Below are 19,079 nucleotides of genomic sequence, written 5' to 3' on the forward strand. Positions count from 1 at the left end.
GGATTCCAGCAAGTTATTTTATGAATTGTTCATCTCATGTTTGTCATTCTCGCAGGAAATACGGAATGTTAAATTCCAGTCCAAGAGAACTTCCTCAATCTTTTATGCTCAGAGATGCAAATATGTATCACTAAAGGGCAAAGATTGCAAATACTTAGTGGAGTAATCAGCGGATAACTTAGTTGGACCAATGGGCCTGTTTCCACACTGTATGACTCTAATGGATGATCAGCCATGATCATATTGAATGGCGGTGCAGGCTCGAAGGGCCGAATGGCCTACTCCTGCACCTAATTTCTATGTTTCTATGTTAATGAACATCGCACAGCAATATGTTAAAGAAGTAATTGCCGATGCTGGAAAATCGAAGGTAGACAAAAATGCTGGAGAAATTCAGCATGTGTGGCAGCATCTATGGACAGTCTGAAGAAAGATTTCGACCCGAAACGTTGCCTATTTACTTCGCTCCATAGATGCTGCCTCACCCGCTGAGTTTCTCCAGCATTTTTGTCTACCATTGCACAGCAATACTTTCTTTCATGCACCAATATGTGTTTGCTTCAATTTGTCTGGAGCGATGTTTAATACTCTTATCTTAACCCGAAAACACACAAAAAATCTCAATTTCCAATTTTCACAAGCTTTTCACTGTACCTTGGAAAGACTTTCACTGTACCTCTGTACATGTGACTATAACTAAACGTTAACAATCCTGTGCATAAGTGGAAATAAAAGTGATCTCCAGTCTGTACTGTAAAGCTTTGCGATATTCATGTAGTTCTAATTAATGCTGTGAAATAGCTTCTGCAGCTTGTGCCACAACAGCCTAGATACACAGCTGGTTTCATAGCATTAGAGTCTGAAGAAGGGTCTCAACCCGAAACATCACCCATTCCTTCTATCCAGAGATGCTGCATGTCACACAGTGTTACTCCAGCATTTTGTGACTATCTTTGGTTTAAACTAACATCTGCAGTTCCTTCCTACAATACTTATCAGTGTCATAACTTTGCATTTAATAATAATAATAATAATAACTTTATTTGTTAAGCACCTTAAAAAACAAGGTGACCAAAGTGCTGATGTACATTTAGATGTACAAGATCCTGTTTTACAACATTCTTCACCCTTGACAGTCACAGTAATGCAGCATAGAAACAGACTCTTTGGCCCAACTAGTCCATGCCCCATCTAACAAGTCACATTTACCCACATTTGCCTCATTTAGAGAAGGCAGGAATGGGATACTGATTGGGGATGATCAGCCATGATCAAATTGAATGGTGGTGCTGGCCAAATGGGATTCCAGCAAGTTAGGGCCAAATGGCCTACTCCTGCACCTGTTGACTTTTGTCTATTTATCTCTGAACCTTTCCTATCTATGCACCAGTCTAACTGCCTCAATTACCTTCTCTGGCAAAATGTGCGGGAAGGAACTACAGATGCTGGTGAACACCGAACATAGACACAAAATGCTGGAGTAACTCGGCAGGTTAGACATCATCTCTGGAGAAAAGGAATAGGTGATGTTTGGGGTCAAGACCCTGCTTCAGACAGTCAAGGAAGAGGGAAAATAGAGGTATGGAAATGTACAGAACAGATCAGAGCCCACAATGGTCCATTGTTGCCTGTGGGGGAGGTGATAACGAAGGGATAAATGTGGGTTGAGTCCGAACCAGGAGGTCTGGAACGGGATTTGGAATCGTCGAGGCAGAAGATGGAGCTGCAGGTAAGCCCCGAGAAAACAACACCTGGCTGTGGTAGCGTTTAAACGTGGCTGTAGGGCCGGACAGCAGCAGGAATCACAGAGAGGAGCTTGTTCCACAGACCCACCACCGTCTCAGTACTCCTTTCCAGTTTTACCACCTAATAATGCAAGGTACTGTGAGAATCAAACTAATTTTGCTGCTTTTGTGCTTCGATCATTTAAAGAAGGTACTTAAATCAAAAATTTAGATTTGAAGGATGCATTGCATTACTTTAAAAAAACCAAAGCAAATGACATCAGTTATACAGTGATAAATGGATCTTGGGTCAAAACAGATGCGAGATACTTACTTGATTCTTCCAATGATGCTGATGAACCAATTACTACGAGACGTGGGTCAAACACCTCTACTGGTCTTACACGTACCATCTACCAGACAGAAAGAAAATTGGATTTACTTCAACACTTTGTGTCTTTCTTAGGTATAAACCAGCATCTGCAGTTCCTTCCTATACAGCTTTTCCCTGTACCTCAGTACACGTGACAATAAACTAAACTTCGCAGGTCAGGTGGCATCTCTCAAGGATAGGTGACGTTTCTTTAGTCAGCCTGAAGAACCCGAAACGTCACCTATTCCTTTTCTCCAGAGATGCTGCCTACCCGCTGAGTTAGTCCAGTACTTCGTATCTATCTTCAGTAAAAAAATGACGTTTGGATATAGGTATCGACTGAAATGCAACAAAGATCCAACATTCAGTCCATTTCAGTTCCTATTAAATCACTCTCAATTCCTCATCATTTGCCTTCATGGAGGCTGATTCCCTTATATCACTTCATTCATAGTGACTATCAACCAGTATTCATTAGATTTAAAGAACATTTTTAAAAAGTTGACTTTTTTTTTTAATGCTCATCAATTCAGTGCATTGTCAAAATGCAAAGAATGCATAGATGGTAAAATGTGTTCAGAAATCAAAACACTGTAGAAATAAAAACAGTAACAACTGAAGATACTCAGCAAGTCAGGAAGCATCCATGGAGATAGAAAAATAGTTACTATTAATGTAAAATGAATTATTTGAAGAGAATTATCTGAAATTTATTCTGAAAATTATCTGAAATAATGATTTTTAAGACAAATAGGAAATGTTATTAACCCAGAGTATCAAATTACACAAATGCCACTTTTAAGTTTTCAGTCGAACATGAATGATATTGTCTCACAGTCTGTTTATCATGACAAACGTCTTAAGCGTATCATTAATGCAGGATCTGGGGGGGGCGGTCTCGTTGAATAAGATCTCTGAGGTGCTTCATGATCAAGATGCAAGGGGCATAAACCACGCACCACATTGTGGTGCACGGAAACATTGAGTTAATCTTTAAAATGGAATGAATCAATTATTTTTCCTATCAGCAGTACTGTGGCAATGACAACATGCCAACACATGGAATTTTGAAGCTTCAATGTTACTTGGTCTCAATTTAAGACAAGACTTGACACCAGTCTAATGTCAGGTATTTCAAGTTCAAGTTCAAGTGAGTTTATTGTCACGTGTCCCTGTATAGGGCAATAAAATTCTTGCTTTGCTTCAGCACACAGAACATAGTAGGCATTTACTACAAAACAGATAAGTGTGTCCATATACCATAATATAAATATATACACACATGAATAAATAAACTGATAAAGTGCAAATAACAGATAATGGGTTATTAATAATCAGAGTTTTGTCCGAGCCGAGTTTAATAGCCTGTTGGCTGTGGGGAAGTAGCTATTCCTGAACCAAACCAGTTCATGGTTCCCATACAAATTGCTCACATACTGAACATTTGCCCTGAGGGATCGTATCACAAGCATTTCCACTGGCTCACCCTGTGCCACTGATGGATTGTTAACCATGCCATGCAAATATATATAAGTGCCTGCAACCTGAAACATTAGCTCTGCTTCTTTCTGCAAATGTGCCTGGACCTGGTGAGAATTGCCAGCACTTTCTGTTTTCAATGTAAAGGAGAAATATTTATCCTTGGTAACTATTGGGATTGCGCAATGAGCAAAACTGCGATCACCGTGCCAATGGTGGAACGGTGGCCCAGCAGTAGAGAAGCTGTCTTACAGCGTTTGAGACCCAGGTTCGATCCTGACTATGGGTGCTGTGCGTATGGAGCTTGTACGTTCTCCCTGTGACTATGTGGGTTTTCTCCAAGATCGGGGATCACTGGTCGGTGCGGACTCGGTTGACCGAAGGACCTGTTTCTGCGTTGTATCTCTAAACTAAACTAAACTAAATTGCCAGCAGACAAGAAAAGCTTCCCTCAGCGATCTGCAGAACTCCATTGAAGAGTCATGCCATTTGAAGTGTACATTTTCCAACACCATAACGTGGCGAGTATCAGAGAGAATGCAGTACATTGGATAGTATCAGGCATCACACTGACCTTCGGCCTGACAGGCGAGCTGGTGGATGACAACGTCGGAGGAAGGGGAATACTATCAGCAAGTTGACAAACACTTCGCAGTTTTTGATCAGACATTTTGATGTGGAGCAAAGGGAGTTCCCCCGATACTTTAAACCTGAAAAATAATCACTTCAGTGAAACAATCCGCGACATTCAAAATCACCATTACTATCATTGATTGGACATTCTGTAATATACAACAGTACTGCACAGGAACAGGCCCTTCAGCAAGCAATGTCTGTGCCGAACACGGCTACAATAAACTAATCTGCTCAACCTGCATATGATCAATATCCCTCCATTCCCTGCATATCCATGTGCCAACTAAAAGCCTCGTAAACTGCATTCCACCCCTGGTAGTGCATTCCAGCCACCCAGTAATTAAAAACTTGCACCGCCACATATCTTTTGAAGTTTGTCCCGCTCACCTTACAGCTATGCCCTCTAGTCTTGACATTTTCACAGTGGGAATAAAAGTTCTGACCGTCTAACTTATCTATGCCTCTCATAACTTCTGTATACCTCTTATAACACCAGAATTAAGAGCGGCACAATTGCGCAGTGGTAGAGTTGCTGCCTAACAGTGCCAGAGATCTGGGTTTGATCTTGACTATACAGAGTTCGTACGTTTTCCCTGCGACCAAGTGGGTTTTCTCCGGGTGCTCCAGTTTCCTTCTACACTCCAAAGACGTACAGGTCTGTAGGTTAAGGTTAATTTGGCTTCGGTAAAATTGTAAATTGTCCCTAGTATGTAGGATAGTGCTAGTGTACGGGGATCGCTGGTTGGCACGGACTGGGTAGGCCGAAGGGCCTGTTTCCACGCTGTATCTCTAAAGTCTAAATTATTTAATCAGCGGAATTCAAATTCCAGTGTAATTGGAACTCATTTTCAGAACAGTCACCCACACTTCTGCCCTACTTCACCCTCCATCTCAAGCACTCCCTCGGCATTGCACCAGAGCTTCCGTCTACATTACACAGTGTAACTTAAACCCAACTGAGCCACATCACTACTTATGATAGAGGCACTCTTTCATGAAATTCACGAGTCACTGAGGGTGTCTAATTTTATTACAATTAGTTTAATTTTGTCTAGTTTAGTTTAGTTTAGGGATACAGTGCAGAAACAAGCCCTTTGGCCCACCGAGTCCACACTGACCAGCATTCCCCGCACACTAACACTATCCTACACACACTAGGGACAATTCACAATTATGCCAAGCCAATTAACCAACAAACCTGTACGTCTTTGGAGTTTGGGAGGAAACCTGACCTCCCGGAGAAAACCCACATAGGTCACAGAGAGAACGTACAAACTCCATACCAACAAGCACCCATAGTCAGGATTGAACCCGGGTCTCTGGCGCTGTAAGGCAGCAACTCTACCGCTGAGCCACCGTGCCGTCCTAGATTAGTGTTCTGAAATTTCTTTTTGTGTTAGCGACTACTTATAGCAAATGCTCATTCCCTGACAATTGCAAACCAGTGTGATTATTCTTGCATAAATGAGTAAGAGATTTAAGTATTTTCATCTACCAAATATGATTTTATTTCATTTGTAAAATAATATTAAAGATACAAAGTAAGATCAGGTCAAATTTGGGCAGCTGCCATTTGGCATCATGGGCAATTGGCAATTTCACAAGAGGGCCCTGAAGCTGCTACTTCTATGTGTATGTTGGAGACACTGAAACAGAAACTATTAAACATGCAAGAATATGGACCTTGCTTTGCTGAAATTCAATATTCGCCAAAAGGACATTAAAATCAGCTGTATACTCTTCCTGATGTACTAGTGGCCAGAGGATCAGGGATGAGGAGGATCTGAAGAAAATCCACATTAGGCAGGAAATGGTGTTGGGTAGACTGATGGGACTGAAGGCTGATAAATCCCCAGGGCCTGATGGTCTGCACCCCAGGGTAGTAAATGAAGTGGCTCTAGAAATCGTGGACGCATTGGTGATCATTTTCCAATGTTCTTTAGATTCAGGATCAGTTCCTGTGGATTGGAGGGTAGCAAATGTTATCCCACTTTTTAAGAAAGGCGGGAAAACGGGGAATTATAGACCAGTTAGCCTGACATCGGTGGTGGGGAAGATACTAGAGTCAATCATAAAAGATGAAAATCGGCATATTTGGTCAGCAGTAACAGGATCGGTCCGAGTCAGCATGGATTTACGAAGGGGAAATCATGCTTGACTAATCTTCTGGAATTTTTTGAGCATGTAACTAGGAAAATGGACAAGGGAGAGCCAGTGGATGTAGTGTACCTGGACTTTCAGAAAGCATTTGAGAAGGTCCCACATAGGAGATTAGTGGGCAAAATTATGGCACATGGTATTGGGAGTAGAGTGCTGACATGGATAGAAAATTGGTTGGCAGACAGGAAACAAAGAGAAGGGATTAACGGGTCCCTTTCAGAACTAGTGACTAGTGGGGTGCCGCAAGGCTCGGTGCTGGGACCGCAACTATTTACAATATATATTAATGATTTAGATGAAGGGATTATGTAACATTAGCAAATTTGCAGATGACACAAAGCTGGTGGCAGTGTGAACTGTGAGGAGGATGCTATGAGAATGCAGGGTGGCTTGGACAGGTTGGGTGAGTGGGCAGATGCATGGCAGATGCAGTTTAATGTGGATAAACGTGAGGTTATCCACTTTGGTAGAAAAAACAGGAAGGAAGATTATTATCTAAATGGTGTCAAGTTGGGAAAAGGGAAAGTACAACGGGATCTGTGGATCCTTGTTCATTGGTCAATGAAAGAAAGCATGTAGGTACAGCGGGCAGTGAAGAAAGCGAGTTGGCCTTCAAAACAAGAGTTGAGTATAGGAGCAAAGAGGTCCTTCTGCAGTTGTACAGGGCCCTAGTGAGACCACACCTGGAGTATTGTGTGCAGTTTTTGTCTCCAAATTTGAGGAAGGACATTCTTGCTATTGAGGGAGTGCAGCGTAAGTTCACAAGGTTAATTCCCGAGATGGTGGGACTGTCATATGCTAAGAGAATGGAGCAGCTGGGCTTGTATACTCTGGAATTTAGGATGAGAGGGGATCTTATTGAAACATATAAGATTATTAAGGGTTTGGGCACACTAGAGGCAGGAAACATGTTCCCGATGTTGGGGTAGTCCAGAACCAGGGGCCACAGTTTAAGAATAAGGGGTAAGCCATTTAGGACAGAGATGAGGAAACAATTTTTCATACAGAGAGTTGTGAGTCTGTGGAATTCTCTGCCTCAGAAGGCAGTGGAGGCCAGTTACCCGGATACTTTCAAGAGAGAGCTAGATAGGGCTCTTAAAGATAGCGTAGTCAGGGGATTTGGGGAGAAGGCAGGAACGGCGTACTGATTGGGGATGATCAGCAATGATCAAATTCAATGGCGGTGCTGGCTCGAAGGGCCGAATGGCCTACTCCTGCACCTATTGTCTACTATCTATAATAAACATTAGATAGATACAAAGTGCTGGAGTTACTCAGCAGGCCAGGCAGCCTCTGGAGAAAAAAAGATGGGTGACGTTTTGGGCTGGTCTGAAGAAGGGTCGATCCAAAACATCACCCATCGTTTTTCTCCACAGATGCTGCCTGAGCCGTTGAATTACTCCAGCACTTTGTGTCCAACGGGTATAAACCAGCATCTGCTGTTCCTTTCTGCACTGTATAGCAAACATACTTGGGTATTCTGCTGTCTTTCTCCACGATGGCTCTGGAAAGCTGCATCTTGACGTCCAGGGGTTGCAGTATGTGCTGAGAAGAGGAGTACTGCTTGCGAGCAGACTTCCAATCTTGACCTGAACAAGTTGAATTGATTTTTTTGTTAATACTAACATTTGAAATTACAATTGCTTTTGAAAATCCCATTAAATCCCCTCTAGCCGCATTATCAATACACTTTGATTGCCTATTTCTACATCAAAAGATGACATTTCAAAAGTACGTCACTGATTGTTGAGAAGATCGAGGTTGCATCACGTAATCAACGTTGTGCAACCAGTTATTTTTATTTTCCAAATGAAAACACAAAGAGATCCAAATCTGGTTGCTATGCATCACTGTGTAGCTTCTACAGCAACCAATTATCATAAAATCTATTCAAATCTTCAAATAAAAGCCATTTACCGCAGACTAGATTATGCCTGATTGATGTCCGCAGATTATTGTTAGCAGTATTGTGTGTCTTGTTAATTTAGCAGCCAGGTTTATGGCTATTTCCAGGGGTGATTGATCCTGGCACCAGTTACTGGTTCTGCCTCACAGCTCCTGCAACCCATGTTTAATTCAAGCCTCTGATGCAATCTGGGGAGTTTCCATATTCTCCACCTCCATAGATTCCTGCCAGGAGCTCCAGTTTGCTCCCACGTCTCAAAATCATGCAGACGGGTAAATGAATCGGCCACTATAAATGACTCCAAGCATAGCTGGATGGCAGGGGAGTTGGGGGCAATGTAGATGGGCAGTTATGCCTATTGTTGTTTGTCATGTACATCAATGATCTGGATGAAGGTGTGGTAAATTGGATTAGTAAGTATGCAGATGATACCAAGATAGGGGGTGTTGTGGATAATGAAGAGGATTTTCAAAGTCTACAGAGTGATTTAGGCCATTTGGAAAAATGGGCTGAAAGATGGCTGATGGAGTTTAATGCTGATAAATGTGAGGTGCTACACCTTAGCAGAACAAATCAAAATAGGACGTACATGGTAAATGGTAGGGAATTGAAGAATACAGTTGAACAGAGGGATCTGGGTATAACCGTGCATAGTTCCTTGAAGGTGGAATCTCATATAGATAGGGTGGTAAAGAAAGCTTTTAGTATGCTAGCCTTTATAAATCAGAGCATGGAGTATAGAAGCTGTGCTGTAATGTTACTATTGTACAAGGCATCGGTGAGACCAAATCTCGAGTATGGTGTACACTTTTGGTCGTCCAATTATAGTAAGGCTGTCAACAAAATAGTGTGAGTACAGTGGAGTTTTACTAGAATGTTGCCAGGGTTTCAACAACTAAGTTACAGAGAGAGGTTCAATAAGTTAGGTCTTTATTCTTTTGGAGGTCAGAAGGTTAAGGGGGGACCTGATAGAGGTCTTTAAAATGATGAGAGGGATAGACAGAGTTGATGTGGACAAGCTTTTCCCTTTGAGAATAGGGAAGATTCAAACAAGAGGACATGACTTCAGAATTAAGGGACAGAAGTTTAGGGGTAATATGAGGGGGAACTTCTTTACTCAGAGAGTGGTAGCGGTGTGGAATGAGCCGCCTACCTAATCTCCAGAGAGTGGTAGCTTCAGTGGAAGTGAAGTGGTGGAGGCAGGTTCATTGGTATCATTTAAAAATAAATTGGATAGGCATATGGATGAGAAGGGAATGGAGGGTTATGGTATGAGTGCAGGCAGGTGGGACTAAGGGGAAAAAACATTTGTTCGGCACGGACTTGTAGGGCCGAGATGGCCTGTTTCCGTGCTGTAATTGTTATATGGTTAAGTGATGACATGGATGACAAAAGAGATGACAGGGAGATACGTGGTAGAGTGGAAGATGAGCTGTGAGAGCGGGAAAAGGCCATTGTCCTTGGACTCAAGTCAAGTTAAGTCAAGTTTATTTGTCACATACACATACGTGATGTGCAGTGAAATGAAAGTGGCAATGCTCGCGGACTTTTGTGCAAAAGACAAACAACGAAACAACCAAACAAACTATAAACACAATCATAACACACATATTCTTTTACATAATAAATAATGGAAGGAAAAACGTTCAGTAGAGTTAGTCCCTGGTGAGATAGGCGTTTACAGTCCGAATGGCCTCTGGGAAGAAACTCCTTCTCAACCTCTCCGTTCTCACCGCATGGCAACGGAGGCGTTTGCCTGACCGTGGCAGCTGGAACAGTCCGTTACAGGGGTGGAAGGGGTCTCTCATGATATTGTTGGCTCTGGAGTTGCACCTCCTGATGTATAGTTCCTGCAGGGGGGCGAGTGAAGTTCCCATAGTGCGTTCGACCAAACGCACTATTCTCTGCAGAGCCTTCTTGTCCTTGGCAGAGCAATTCCCAAACCAGATGGTAATGTTCCCGGACAAGATGCTTTCCACCGCCTCTGCGTAGAAGCACTGGAGGATCCTCGGAGACACTCTGAATTTCCTCAATTGCCTGAGGTAGTAAAGGCGCTGCCTTGCCTTACTCACGAATGCTGAGGCGTGTGATGCCCATGTCATATCCTCGGAGATGTGAACTCCCAGATATTTAAAACAGTTCACCCTATCCACAGGATCCCCATTTATCCTCAATGGAGTGTACATCCTCGGATGATGTTCCCTCCTAAAGTCCATGATCAGCTCCTTCGTTTTTTTGATGTTCAAGAGGAGGCTGTTATCCTGTCACCAGAGTGCTAGATCAGCCACCTCCTCCCGGTAGGCCTTCTCGTCGTTGTCTGAGATCAGGCCCACCACCACAGTGTCATCAGCAAACTTAATTAATGAGTTGGAGCTGAACCTAGCCACACAGTCATGTGTGTACAGGGAGTACAATAGGGGGCTGAGGACGCAACCCTGGGGCGATCCTGTGCTCAGGGTGAGGGACTTCGATGTGTTCCCTCTCATCTTGACTACCTGGGGCCTGGCGGTGAGAAAGTCCAGGACCCAGGCACACAGGGAGGTGTTGAGCCCCAATTCCATTAGCTTCCCGGCCAGTCTGGTGGGGACTATCGTGTTGAAGGCTGAACTGTAGTCTATGAACAACATCCTCACGTAGCCCCCCTTCTGGCTGTCCAGATGGGAGAGAGCGGTGTGCAAGACCTGGGAGACCGCATCGTCCGTGGACCTGTTCGGACGGTATGCGAACTGCAACGGGTCCATGTTCCGAGGGAGGAAGGCGCAGATGTGATTCTTCACCAGCCTCTCAAAGCATTTCATGACTACCGAGGTAAGGGCCACCGGACGGTAGTCATTCAGACAGGCTGGGGAGGCATTTTTTGGTACCGGTACAATGATGGATTTTTTGAAGCAGGCAGGGACCACGGACTTGTCCAGGGAGAGGTTGAATATTGTAGTGAGCACTGGAGCTAGCTGCGTAGCACAGGACTTGAGTACTCGCCCCGAGATGCCATCGGGGCCTGCAGCTTTTCTTGTGTTCACCCGTGTCAGTGCCCTCCTCACGTCGTGCTCGGACAGCGAGAATGTGTGCACATTCCTCCCTTCAGCTTCGGTAGCCAGCCCGCTGGCGGTATTGTCGATAGTCGGCAGACCTGGAGTGGTGTTGCCCCTCTCGAAACGAGCGTAAAAGGAGTTCAGGTCGTCAGCTAGGGAGGTGCCGGCACTTGCGGATGAGGGAGGGGTGCTCCGGTAGTTGGTTACAATCCGTAGCCCCTGCCACAGGCTTCTGGTGTCCTGCTGCTCCATCTGTAACTCCATCTTGTCCCTGTACCTTCTCTTTGCGTCCTTCACCGCCCTTCGCAGTCGGTAGGACTCTGCCTTGTAGACGTCCATGTTTCCTGATGCCAGGCCCGAGTTGTAGGCAGCGGTGCGAGCATTCAGGGCCACACGAACAGACCTGTCTACCCAGGGTTTTTGGTTCGGAAAGGTGCTTACCCTTACCGTGGGGACGATGTTGTCGGTTACTGTTGCGATGAAGTCCGTGACTGCTTCCGCGAACTCACTGACGTCACTGGAACTTGCTTCGAACATATTCCAGTCGACATCACTCAGTGCATCTTGCAGCATGGCCTCTGACTGGTCGGACCACCGCTTTACGTCCCTCGTCTCTACCGCTTCCCGAACTATCCTCTGTTTATACTCCGGCAACAGGAAAATGGCAGCGTGGTCAGATTTTCCTAGGGGAGGGAGTGAAACGGCCTTGTAGCCTTTCCTGAACGGTGTGTAGCAGTGGTCCAAAGTTCTCTCCCCCCTGGTGGCACACGTGATGTGTTGGTAGAAGTTCGGCATGACCTTCTTGAGATTTGATTTATTAAAATCTCCAGCCACCACCATAGCCGCATCCGGGTACTTGTTTTGATGTCAACATAGCACATCGTGTAGGGCCGATAGTGCCACGTCGGTGTCCGCCTGCGGTGGAATGTAGACGGCTGTGACGATCACTGAGCCGAACTCCCGGGGAAGGTAGAATGGGCGGCATGAGATTGTCAGGTGCTCCAGGTCCGGCGAGCAAGAACGGGAAAGCATCTTGATATTTCCAGGGTTGCACCAGTTGTTATTGGTCATGAAGCAGACTCCTCCACCCTTGGATTTCCCAGATGCTTCTGTTCTGTCAGCACGGTGGACAGTGAAGGACTCGGTTGGGCAGATTACCTGATCCGGAATCAGCGAGGTCAGCCATGTTTCAGTCAGGCAGAGGATGTTGCAGTCCCTTATGTCCCGCTGGAATCTGACCCTCGCCCTGAGGTCATCCAGCTTGTTTTCCAGGGACTGGACATTCGCCAGAAGAATGCTGGGCAGAGGTGGACGAAAGGCTTGGGCTTTCAGCCTATTCTGAATCCCGCCCCGCTTCCCTCGATGTTTTCTCCGGGTTTTCCTTGCAGCCGAGCTCCCATTGTTGTTGCAGCAAGGCATAGAAGGATACAGTCATAAACTAAACGTCGTTTGCATCAAATTCCCGTTATTCCCGTTATCCTGTATTTATACACCGTGGATGCCTCAAATGTAATCGTGTATTGTCTTTCCGCTGACTGGTTAGCACGCAACAAAAGCCTTTCACTGTACCTCGGCACATGTGACAATAAACTAAACTTAACTCATAATCAAGCAAATGGGTTCAGTGTAGGTGGGCAACATTGTCAGTGTCAACCTGGTGGGTTGAAGGGCCTGGATCTGTGCTGTTTAATTCTGACTGAATACCATATGAAAATACCAAGATAATTCACTCTGGTTCACCAAAGTGAACTAAGTATTGCCTCACTAATGGTCATGTTATCCAACCTCCCCTGCTAAATGAGAAATATTTCAAAATCTGATCACAAATTGGAGCAATAGATAGCTGGAAATAAGAGATTACACAGATTCCAAACTGTAACATATCTTAGGCCAGGGATAAATACAATTTAAATTCTCAATAAATAAATGTTTCATGCAATGATGATTATTGTGATGTTTTCTTCGTACAACATGCTGAGACTAAACTCTACTCTGGCACTATGCTGAAGAGTACAACAATTGAGAATATTATGCATTACAAATCTGAGTGGAAAAATCACTGCATCTTGGCATCCAAATACCACACATCAGTGAACATTTTCCACATGATAGCGTGCATTTCTCCCAGCTGCTCTGGCTTCTTCCCAGATCCCAAGGTCATGCTGGTTGGTAGGTTAATCAGTTGTGTAAAGTTTGAGACCACGTAAGGCCCTGTTGTGACTAGCACAAAGAAAACACATCCGACATCTTGTAAGTAAGATTTAATCTGAACAACCCACGGAAGCTTCTCGAAGGTCACCTGACCTCAATCACGAGACACAGGCATTTATATTAAAGGGGCACTGACATTTATATTACATATACATCACATCTCCCCCTTTACTATAATTACAATTCTCCCCCTTCCCTTAAATGACCTTACATCTCCAACGTTGGTCAAAACTAATAACTTGAACCTTTAATCAATTTACTGTGGATAAAGTACCACAAATAACACTCTTCATACTACAAAACTACAAAATAATTACACAACAATTTTACATAACAAGTCGAGTTGGGGGTTTTGACAATCGCCCACTTCTTGTGCTAGTGCATGTAGATGTGAGGTGGGATCTGGGAGGGAATGGGAAGGGGGAGTTGATGGGAATTTATGAGATGGCAGTGCAGACTCCATGGGCCAAAGCGTGTATTTATGTGCTATACAACTCGGCATCCGAGGAAACAATTTCTGAATTTCAAAACAATTTAACTCCAAGAATGGACTCCAGGAAGTGGAATACTTCTTTTTGACACTCAGTGCTCCTGCTACAGCTCAACTTATTCTGCATTAAAATCCCCCATTCACTGCACGCCAGCACCTCTTGTCTTGCTTCAGGAAAAATAGGCTGAAGCAACCCATTCTGCACACTTTAAAATGCTGGGGTAGGAGTAACCAGTACTACAGGAACGGATGGATTGTACCTGAACTAGAGTTGCTGCCTTATAGTGCCAGATACCCAAGTTTGATTCTGACTACGAGTATGTACGGAGTTTGCACCTTCTCCCTGTGACTGCATGGGTTTTCTCTGGGTGCTCAGGTTTCCTCCCACACTCCAGACATGCAGGTTTGTGGGTTAATTGGATAAAACTGCATTGATTTCAATGCAAGAGGCTTGATGGATAAGGCACATGAACTGAGGGCATGGATAAGTACATGGAAATGGGATATTATAACTATTGCAGAAATGTGGCTCATGAAGAGACAGGAAAGGCAGCTCAATGATCCAGGTTCATATGCTGCAGGAGGGATGGGTGAAGTAAAGAGAGGCGGAGTTGTCTTTTCGGTCAGGAAAAACATCATGGCGGTAATAATAATAATAATAAATTTTATTTATGGGCGCCTTTCAAGATAATTATAACATTTAAAAGACAATTGGACAGGTCCATGGATAGAAAACATTTGGAGGGATATGGGCCAGGCACAAGCATGTGGGGTTAACTCATTGAAGGGCAACTTTATCGGCATGTATAAGTTCTGAACAACTCTTGACAAATCTCAGGAAAGCAATGTATTAATACAAATTATCAGCCTTTCTCCTGACTCCATGACTGTTAAAGACATGTTTATATCGTTCCTCTCACAGTACGAGGAAATCCCAAAATGCTTTACAACCAATAAAATACTTTATTGAAGTGCAGTGATACAGGAAACACCACAGCTAAATTGTTACAGGGCATTCTGCAACATAACAAGTATATTAGCTGAACAATAAATATTGCCTAGAACACAGGGGACAGCTCAAGCACTTCTCCCAAAGAATATCTTGGGATCTTAAATATTCACTGAAATTCGGCTCCGTTGAACATCACTCTTCAGTGCTGCATGTGGACCTTCAACTGGGTTTAGTACTAACGTCTCTGGGAGATTTCAAACCATGAGCTTGTGACACAGAAGGCTGAATACGACCACTGTATCAGAGCTGTGCTATCTTTCAGCAGTCTCTGACCAGTTTAAACTACTTGACAATGCACAGACAGTGAAGGACTCAAAGTGGGGATTTAAGCTCTAAGGAAAGGCTCGCCAATTTAAAATATAATTTAAAATATATACCTGGTTCACTGAAGAAAAGTTGAACACTTCTGAGCTCCACAACAAACTCTTCATAGGCTCGTTGCAGGATTTCCTCCAAGGATAAGTTTGGAGATGTTGCTTTCAGATCATTGTGGTCAATGCTGTTTAACTGACAAGAGATACATTTATTATTTGTACATGCTTTGTTATTCACATGCAACAAGATAGCTCAAAATTCCCAAAGATCACGGTGCAAGCTTTCAGTGCTAAGTACAAAACAGCAATGATAGACCCAAAGTACCAGAGTAATGGGCCTGTCCCACTTACGCAACATTTTCGGCGACTGCCGGCACCTGTCATAGGTCGTTGCAGGTCGCCGAAAATTTTCAATATGTTGAAAATCCTGCGGCGACCAGAACAAGGAGCAACTCTTTGAGCGACTACTACCAACCATAGAGGCTTCACTCCGCGACATGTCGCCAGGGTGTTGCCTGTATGATCGTGAGTCATCTCCGCAGTCGCCCAAAGAGTCGTAGCGTTTTTCTGGTCACTGCTGGATTTTTAACATGTTGAACATTTTCGGCCTATGACCTATGACGGGTATCGACAGTAGTGGGACAGGCTCATTACTCAGCGACATCGGATCGTCTGAAGACGGATCGCAACCCAAAACGTCACCTATCCTTTTTCTCCAGAGATGCTACCTGACCCGCTGAGTTTCTCTTGCACTTTTGTCTACCTTTCCTATAAACCTGCATTTCTTTGTTTGTACAAAACGGCTGATTGGAATTTCTGGTCAACAATTTGGCTCAAACTCAAACTTCTGAACAACTCTTGCCAAACCTCAGAAAATAATTTCTGTAGACCATCAAGATCTGCCAATATTCCCCCCATTCTTGGCATATCCATGTACTTATTCAAAAGTTTCTTACTTGCCACTATTATATCTGTCTCCACACCACCTCTGACACCGTGTTCCTTCTATGTAATAAACTTATCCCACACGTCTCTTTAAACTTTGCCACTCTCATCTTAAAACTATGTCCTCTAGTATTTGATATTTCTTATCCTGGGAAATAGATTCTGACTGTGCCTCATAATAATATGCCTCTCATAATTGTAAATACCTCTGTCACGTCTCCCCTCAACCTCCGACATTCTCGAGAAAACAATCCAAGTTCGCCCAACCTCTCCCTGTAGCTAATACAGGTAATCATTCTGGCAAACCTCCTCTGCGCCCTTTCCAAAGGCTCCATATCCTTCTAATAATGGGGAGCTGAGAAATGCATGCAATACTCCAAATGTCTTATACAGCTGCATCATGACTTCCTCACTCCTCCTCAATGACCCAAATAATGAAGGCAAACATACCATATGTCTTCCCAATCTATCTAGTTGTGTTGCCAAACCTCTGGTTTATGAAATATATAAACGTTAGCAAAAACATACGTGGGTCGATTGGTAAGTTTGCAGATAACACAAAAATTGGTGGAGTTGTGGATGGTATGGAAGGTTATGAAAGGATTCAGCAGCATGGAGATTAATTGGGGATGTGGGCAGGACAATCTGATGGAGTCTAATCTGAACAAGTGTAAAGAGTTGAACTTTGGAAGGACAAATGCAAGGGGAAAACACACAGTTAATAGCAAGACCCTTGGAAGCTTTGAAGCAAGGATGGATCCTGGGGTACGTCAATAGACAATAGACATTGATTCCCGAGTGGCAATACAAGACGATGACACAAAGTGCTGGAGTAACTCAGTTGGTCAGGCAGCATCCTGGAGAACATGGAGAGGTAACGTTTCAGGTCGAGACTCTTCTTCAGATTTTAGTCTCAAATGAGATTACTTTTACTGACGGAGGACATCTGGTATGGTGGAATAATGGAGGAGCCACATATTTTTTATTCATGCAAGGTATGTGGGTTTCTCAATATGAGCCAGCATTTAATTGCCTAACTCTAATTGTCCTTGAGGTGGTGGGGAAGCAGCCTTTATGAACCACCGCATTCCTTACACATGTGGCTACTCCCACAATGCTGTAATGGAGAGTTCCAGGATTTTGACCCAGTAATGGTGAAGAGGATAATTTCTATGTCAGGGTACTGTGTGACTTAAGCTACCAGGAAATGGTGGTGTTCCCATGCTTTTACCCTCCATGTTACGCTGGTAAGTTTGGAAAGTGCAATCTAGGGAATCTTGGCGAGTTGCAGCGGGGCATCTTCCATCTGATACAAGCTGTTGCTACTGTGTGGTGGTGGAGTGAGTGAATGTCTATCAAATGGGTTGCTGTATATCAAGCTTCTTGAATGTTGTTGAAACTGCACTCATTCAGGGCGGCACAGTGAGCAACAATAGAGTTGCTGCCTTACAGCGCCAGAGACCCGGGTTCCATCCTGACTACGGGTGCTATGTGGTACGTTCTCCCTGAGACCACATGTGTTTTCTCTGGGTGCTCCAGTTTCCTCCCACATTCCAGGTTTGTAGATTATTTGGCTTTGGTTAAAATTGTACATTGTTGTGTGTATAGGATAGTGCAAGTATATGGGGTGATCGATGGTTGGCACAGACTCTGTGGGCCAATGGGCCTGGTTCCATGCTGTATCTGTAAAGTCTAAAGGTGTGCAAAGAGTATTCCATCAAATTCCTAACTTGAGCCTTGTACAGGCTTTGGGGAGTTCCAAGGCAAGTTACTTACTGCAGATTTCCTATCCTCTGATCTGCTCTTGTAGTCAGACTGTGCATAAGGCTACGCCAGATAAGTGTCTGGTCAATGATAATGCCCAGGATAGCGCTAGCGTTCATTGATGGGGATGCCATTGAAGGTCACGGGGTAATGGCTAGATTTTCTTTTGTTGAATATCGTCATTGCCAGGAACTTTTGTGACCATTCCTTCTCTTAGAGATGCTGCCTGTCCCGCTGAGTTACTCCAGTTGCTCACCGTCTATCAGCCCAGCCATCTGTCCACATTTTGAAGTGGGCTGCTTCATGACCCGATGAGTTATATATGGTGCTGAGCATCTCTACTTCTGACCTTACAATTGAAAGAAGGTTATTGATGGAACAGACGTAAATGGTTGGGTCTTGGACAATACCCGGAATAACTCCAAAGGGATGTCCTGGGACTGAGATGATTGACCCAACCTCCATGAACATCTTCCTTTGTATTAGGTATGATTCTAACCAGCAAAGGCTTTCCCTCCTGATTCCCCCGACGTGTGTTTTTGGAACCAAACACTTGGAAGCTGAGAATACCAGGCAGCAAGGCACATTGTACGGACAGAGTTAAACACAATCAAACAATAAGCCAGAGAAATTTGCCGCACACGAGGTCGTTTTTCAGCTCACTGTTTCCATGTTAGCTAAAGTACTCAGTCACTTTTAGCTCTGTCACTTAGTAGCTCTGTCTCTCTGTCTCTAGCCTTGTGGGGAATCTTACATTAAATGTAATGATAGTTTCTGCTCCACTCCTCTTCTGAACGGCATTTCCACTCTAGCTGATGCTACTACTTTAAAACTATATGGCCAATCACTGCCCCTTCCTGTTCACTTTTCAAGACATCTACTTTTATTTACTTCTCATATGTCTCACATCAATACCCCTTGTTTCAATAAAGATACCTTAACCTATCCAAGGTAGACTATCCAAGCTTTTATTGTGATCAACGGTCTATAGTATTGACGATAAACAATTCAATGTGGTAGTTTAGTTTAGTTT

General features: G+C 43.9%; 1 protein-coding gene across 3 annotated transcripts in view; it reads right to left on the reverse strand.

Moving 5' to 3' along the window:
• vps13c (vacuolar protein sorting 13 homolog C) overlaps positions 1 to 19,079 on the reverse strand; it is a 296,935-nt gene that overhangs the window by 194,413 nt on the left and 83,443 nt on the right. For all 3 annotated transcript variants that reach the window (XM_055662746.1, XM_055662745.1, XM_055662747.1), the window contains 4 exons: positions 15,401 to 15,530; positions 7,844 to 7,961; positions 4,151 to 4,286; positions 2,059 to 2,137 (listed from right to left, as the gene is read on the reverse strand). In XM_055662746.1, coding sequence (XP_055518721.1) covers positions 2,059 to 2,137; positions 4,151 to 4,286; positions 7,844 to 7,961; positions 15,401 to 15,530 — 463 coding nt within the window. The remainder of the gene's footprint in view (positions 1 to 2,058; positions 2,138 to 4,150; positions 4,287 to 7,843; positions 7,962 to 15,400; positions 15,531 to 19,079) is intronic.

The sequence above is a fragment of the Leucoraja erinacea genome, chromosome 36 (genome assembly GCF_028641065.1).
Source record: "Leucoraja erinacea ecotype New England chromosome 36, Leri_hhj_1, whole genome shotgun sequence".
NCBI classification, from domain to species: domain Eukaryota; kingdom Metazoa; phylum Chordata; class Chondrichthyes; order Rajiformes; family Rajidae; genus Leucoraja; species Leucoraja erinaceus.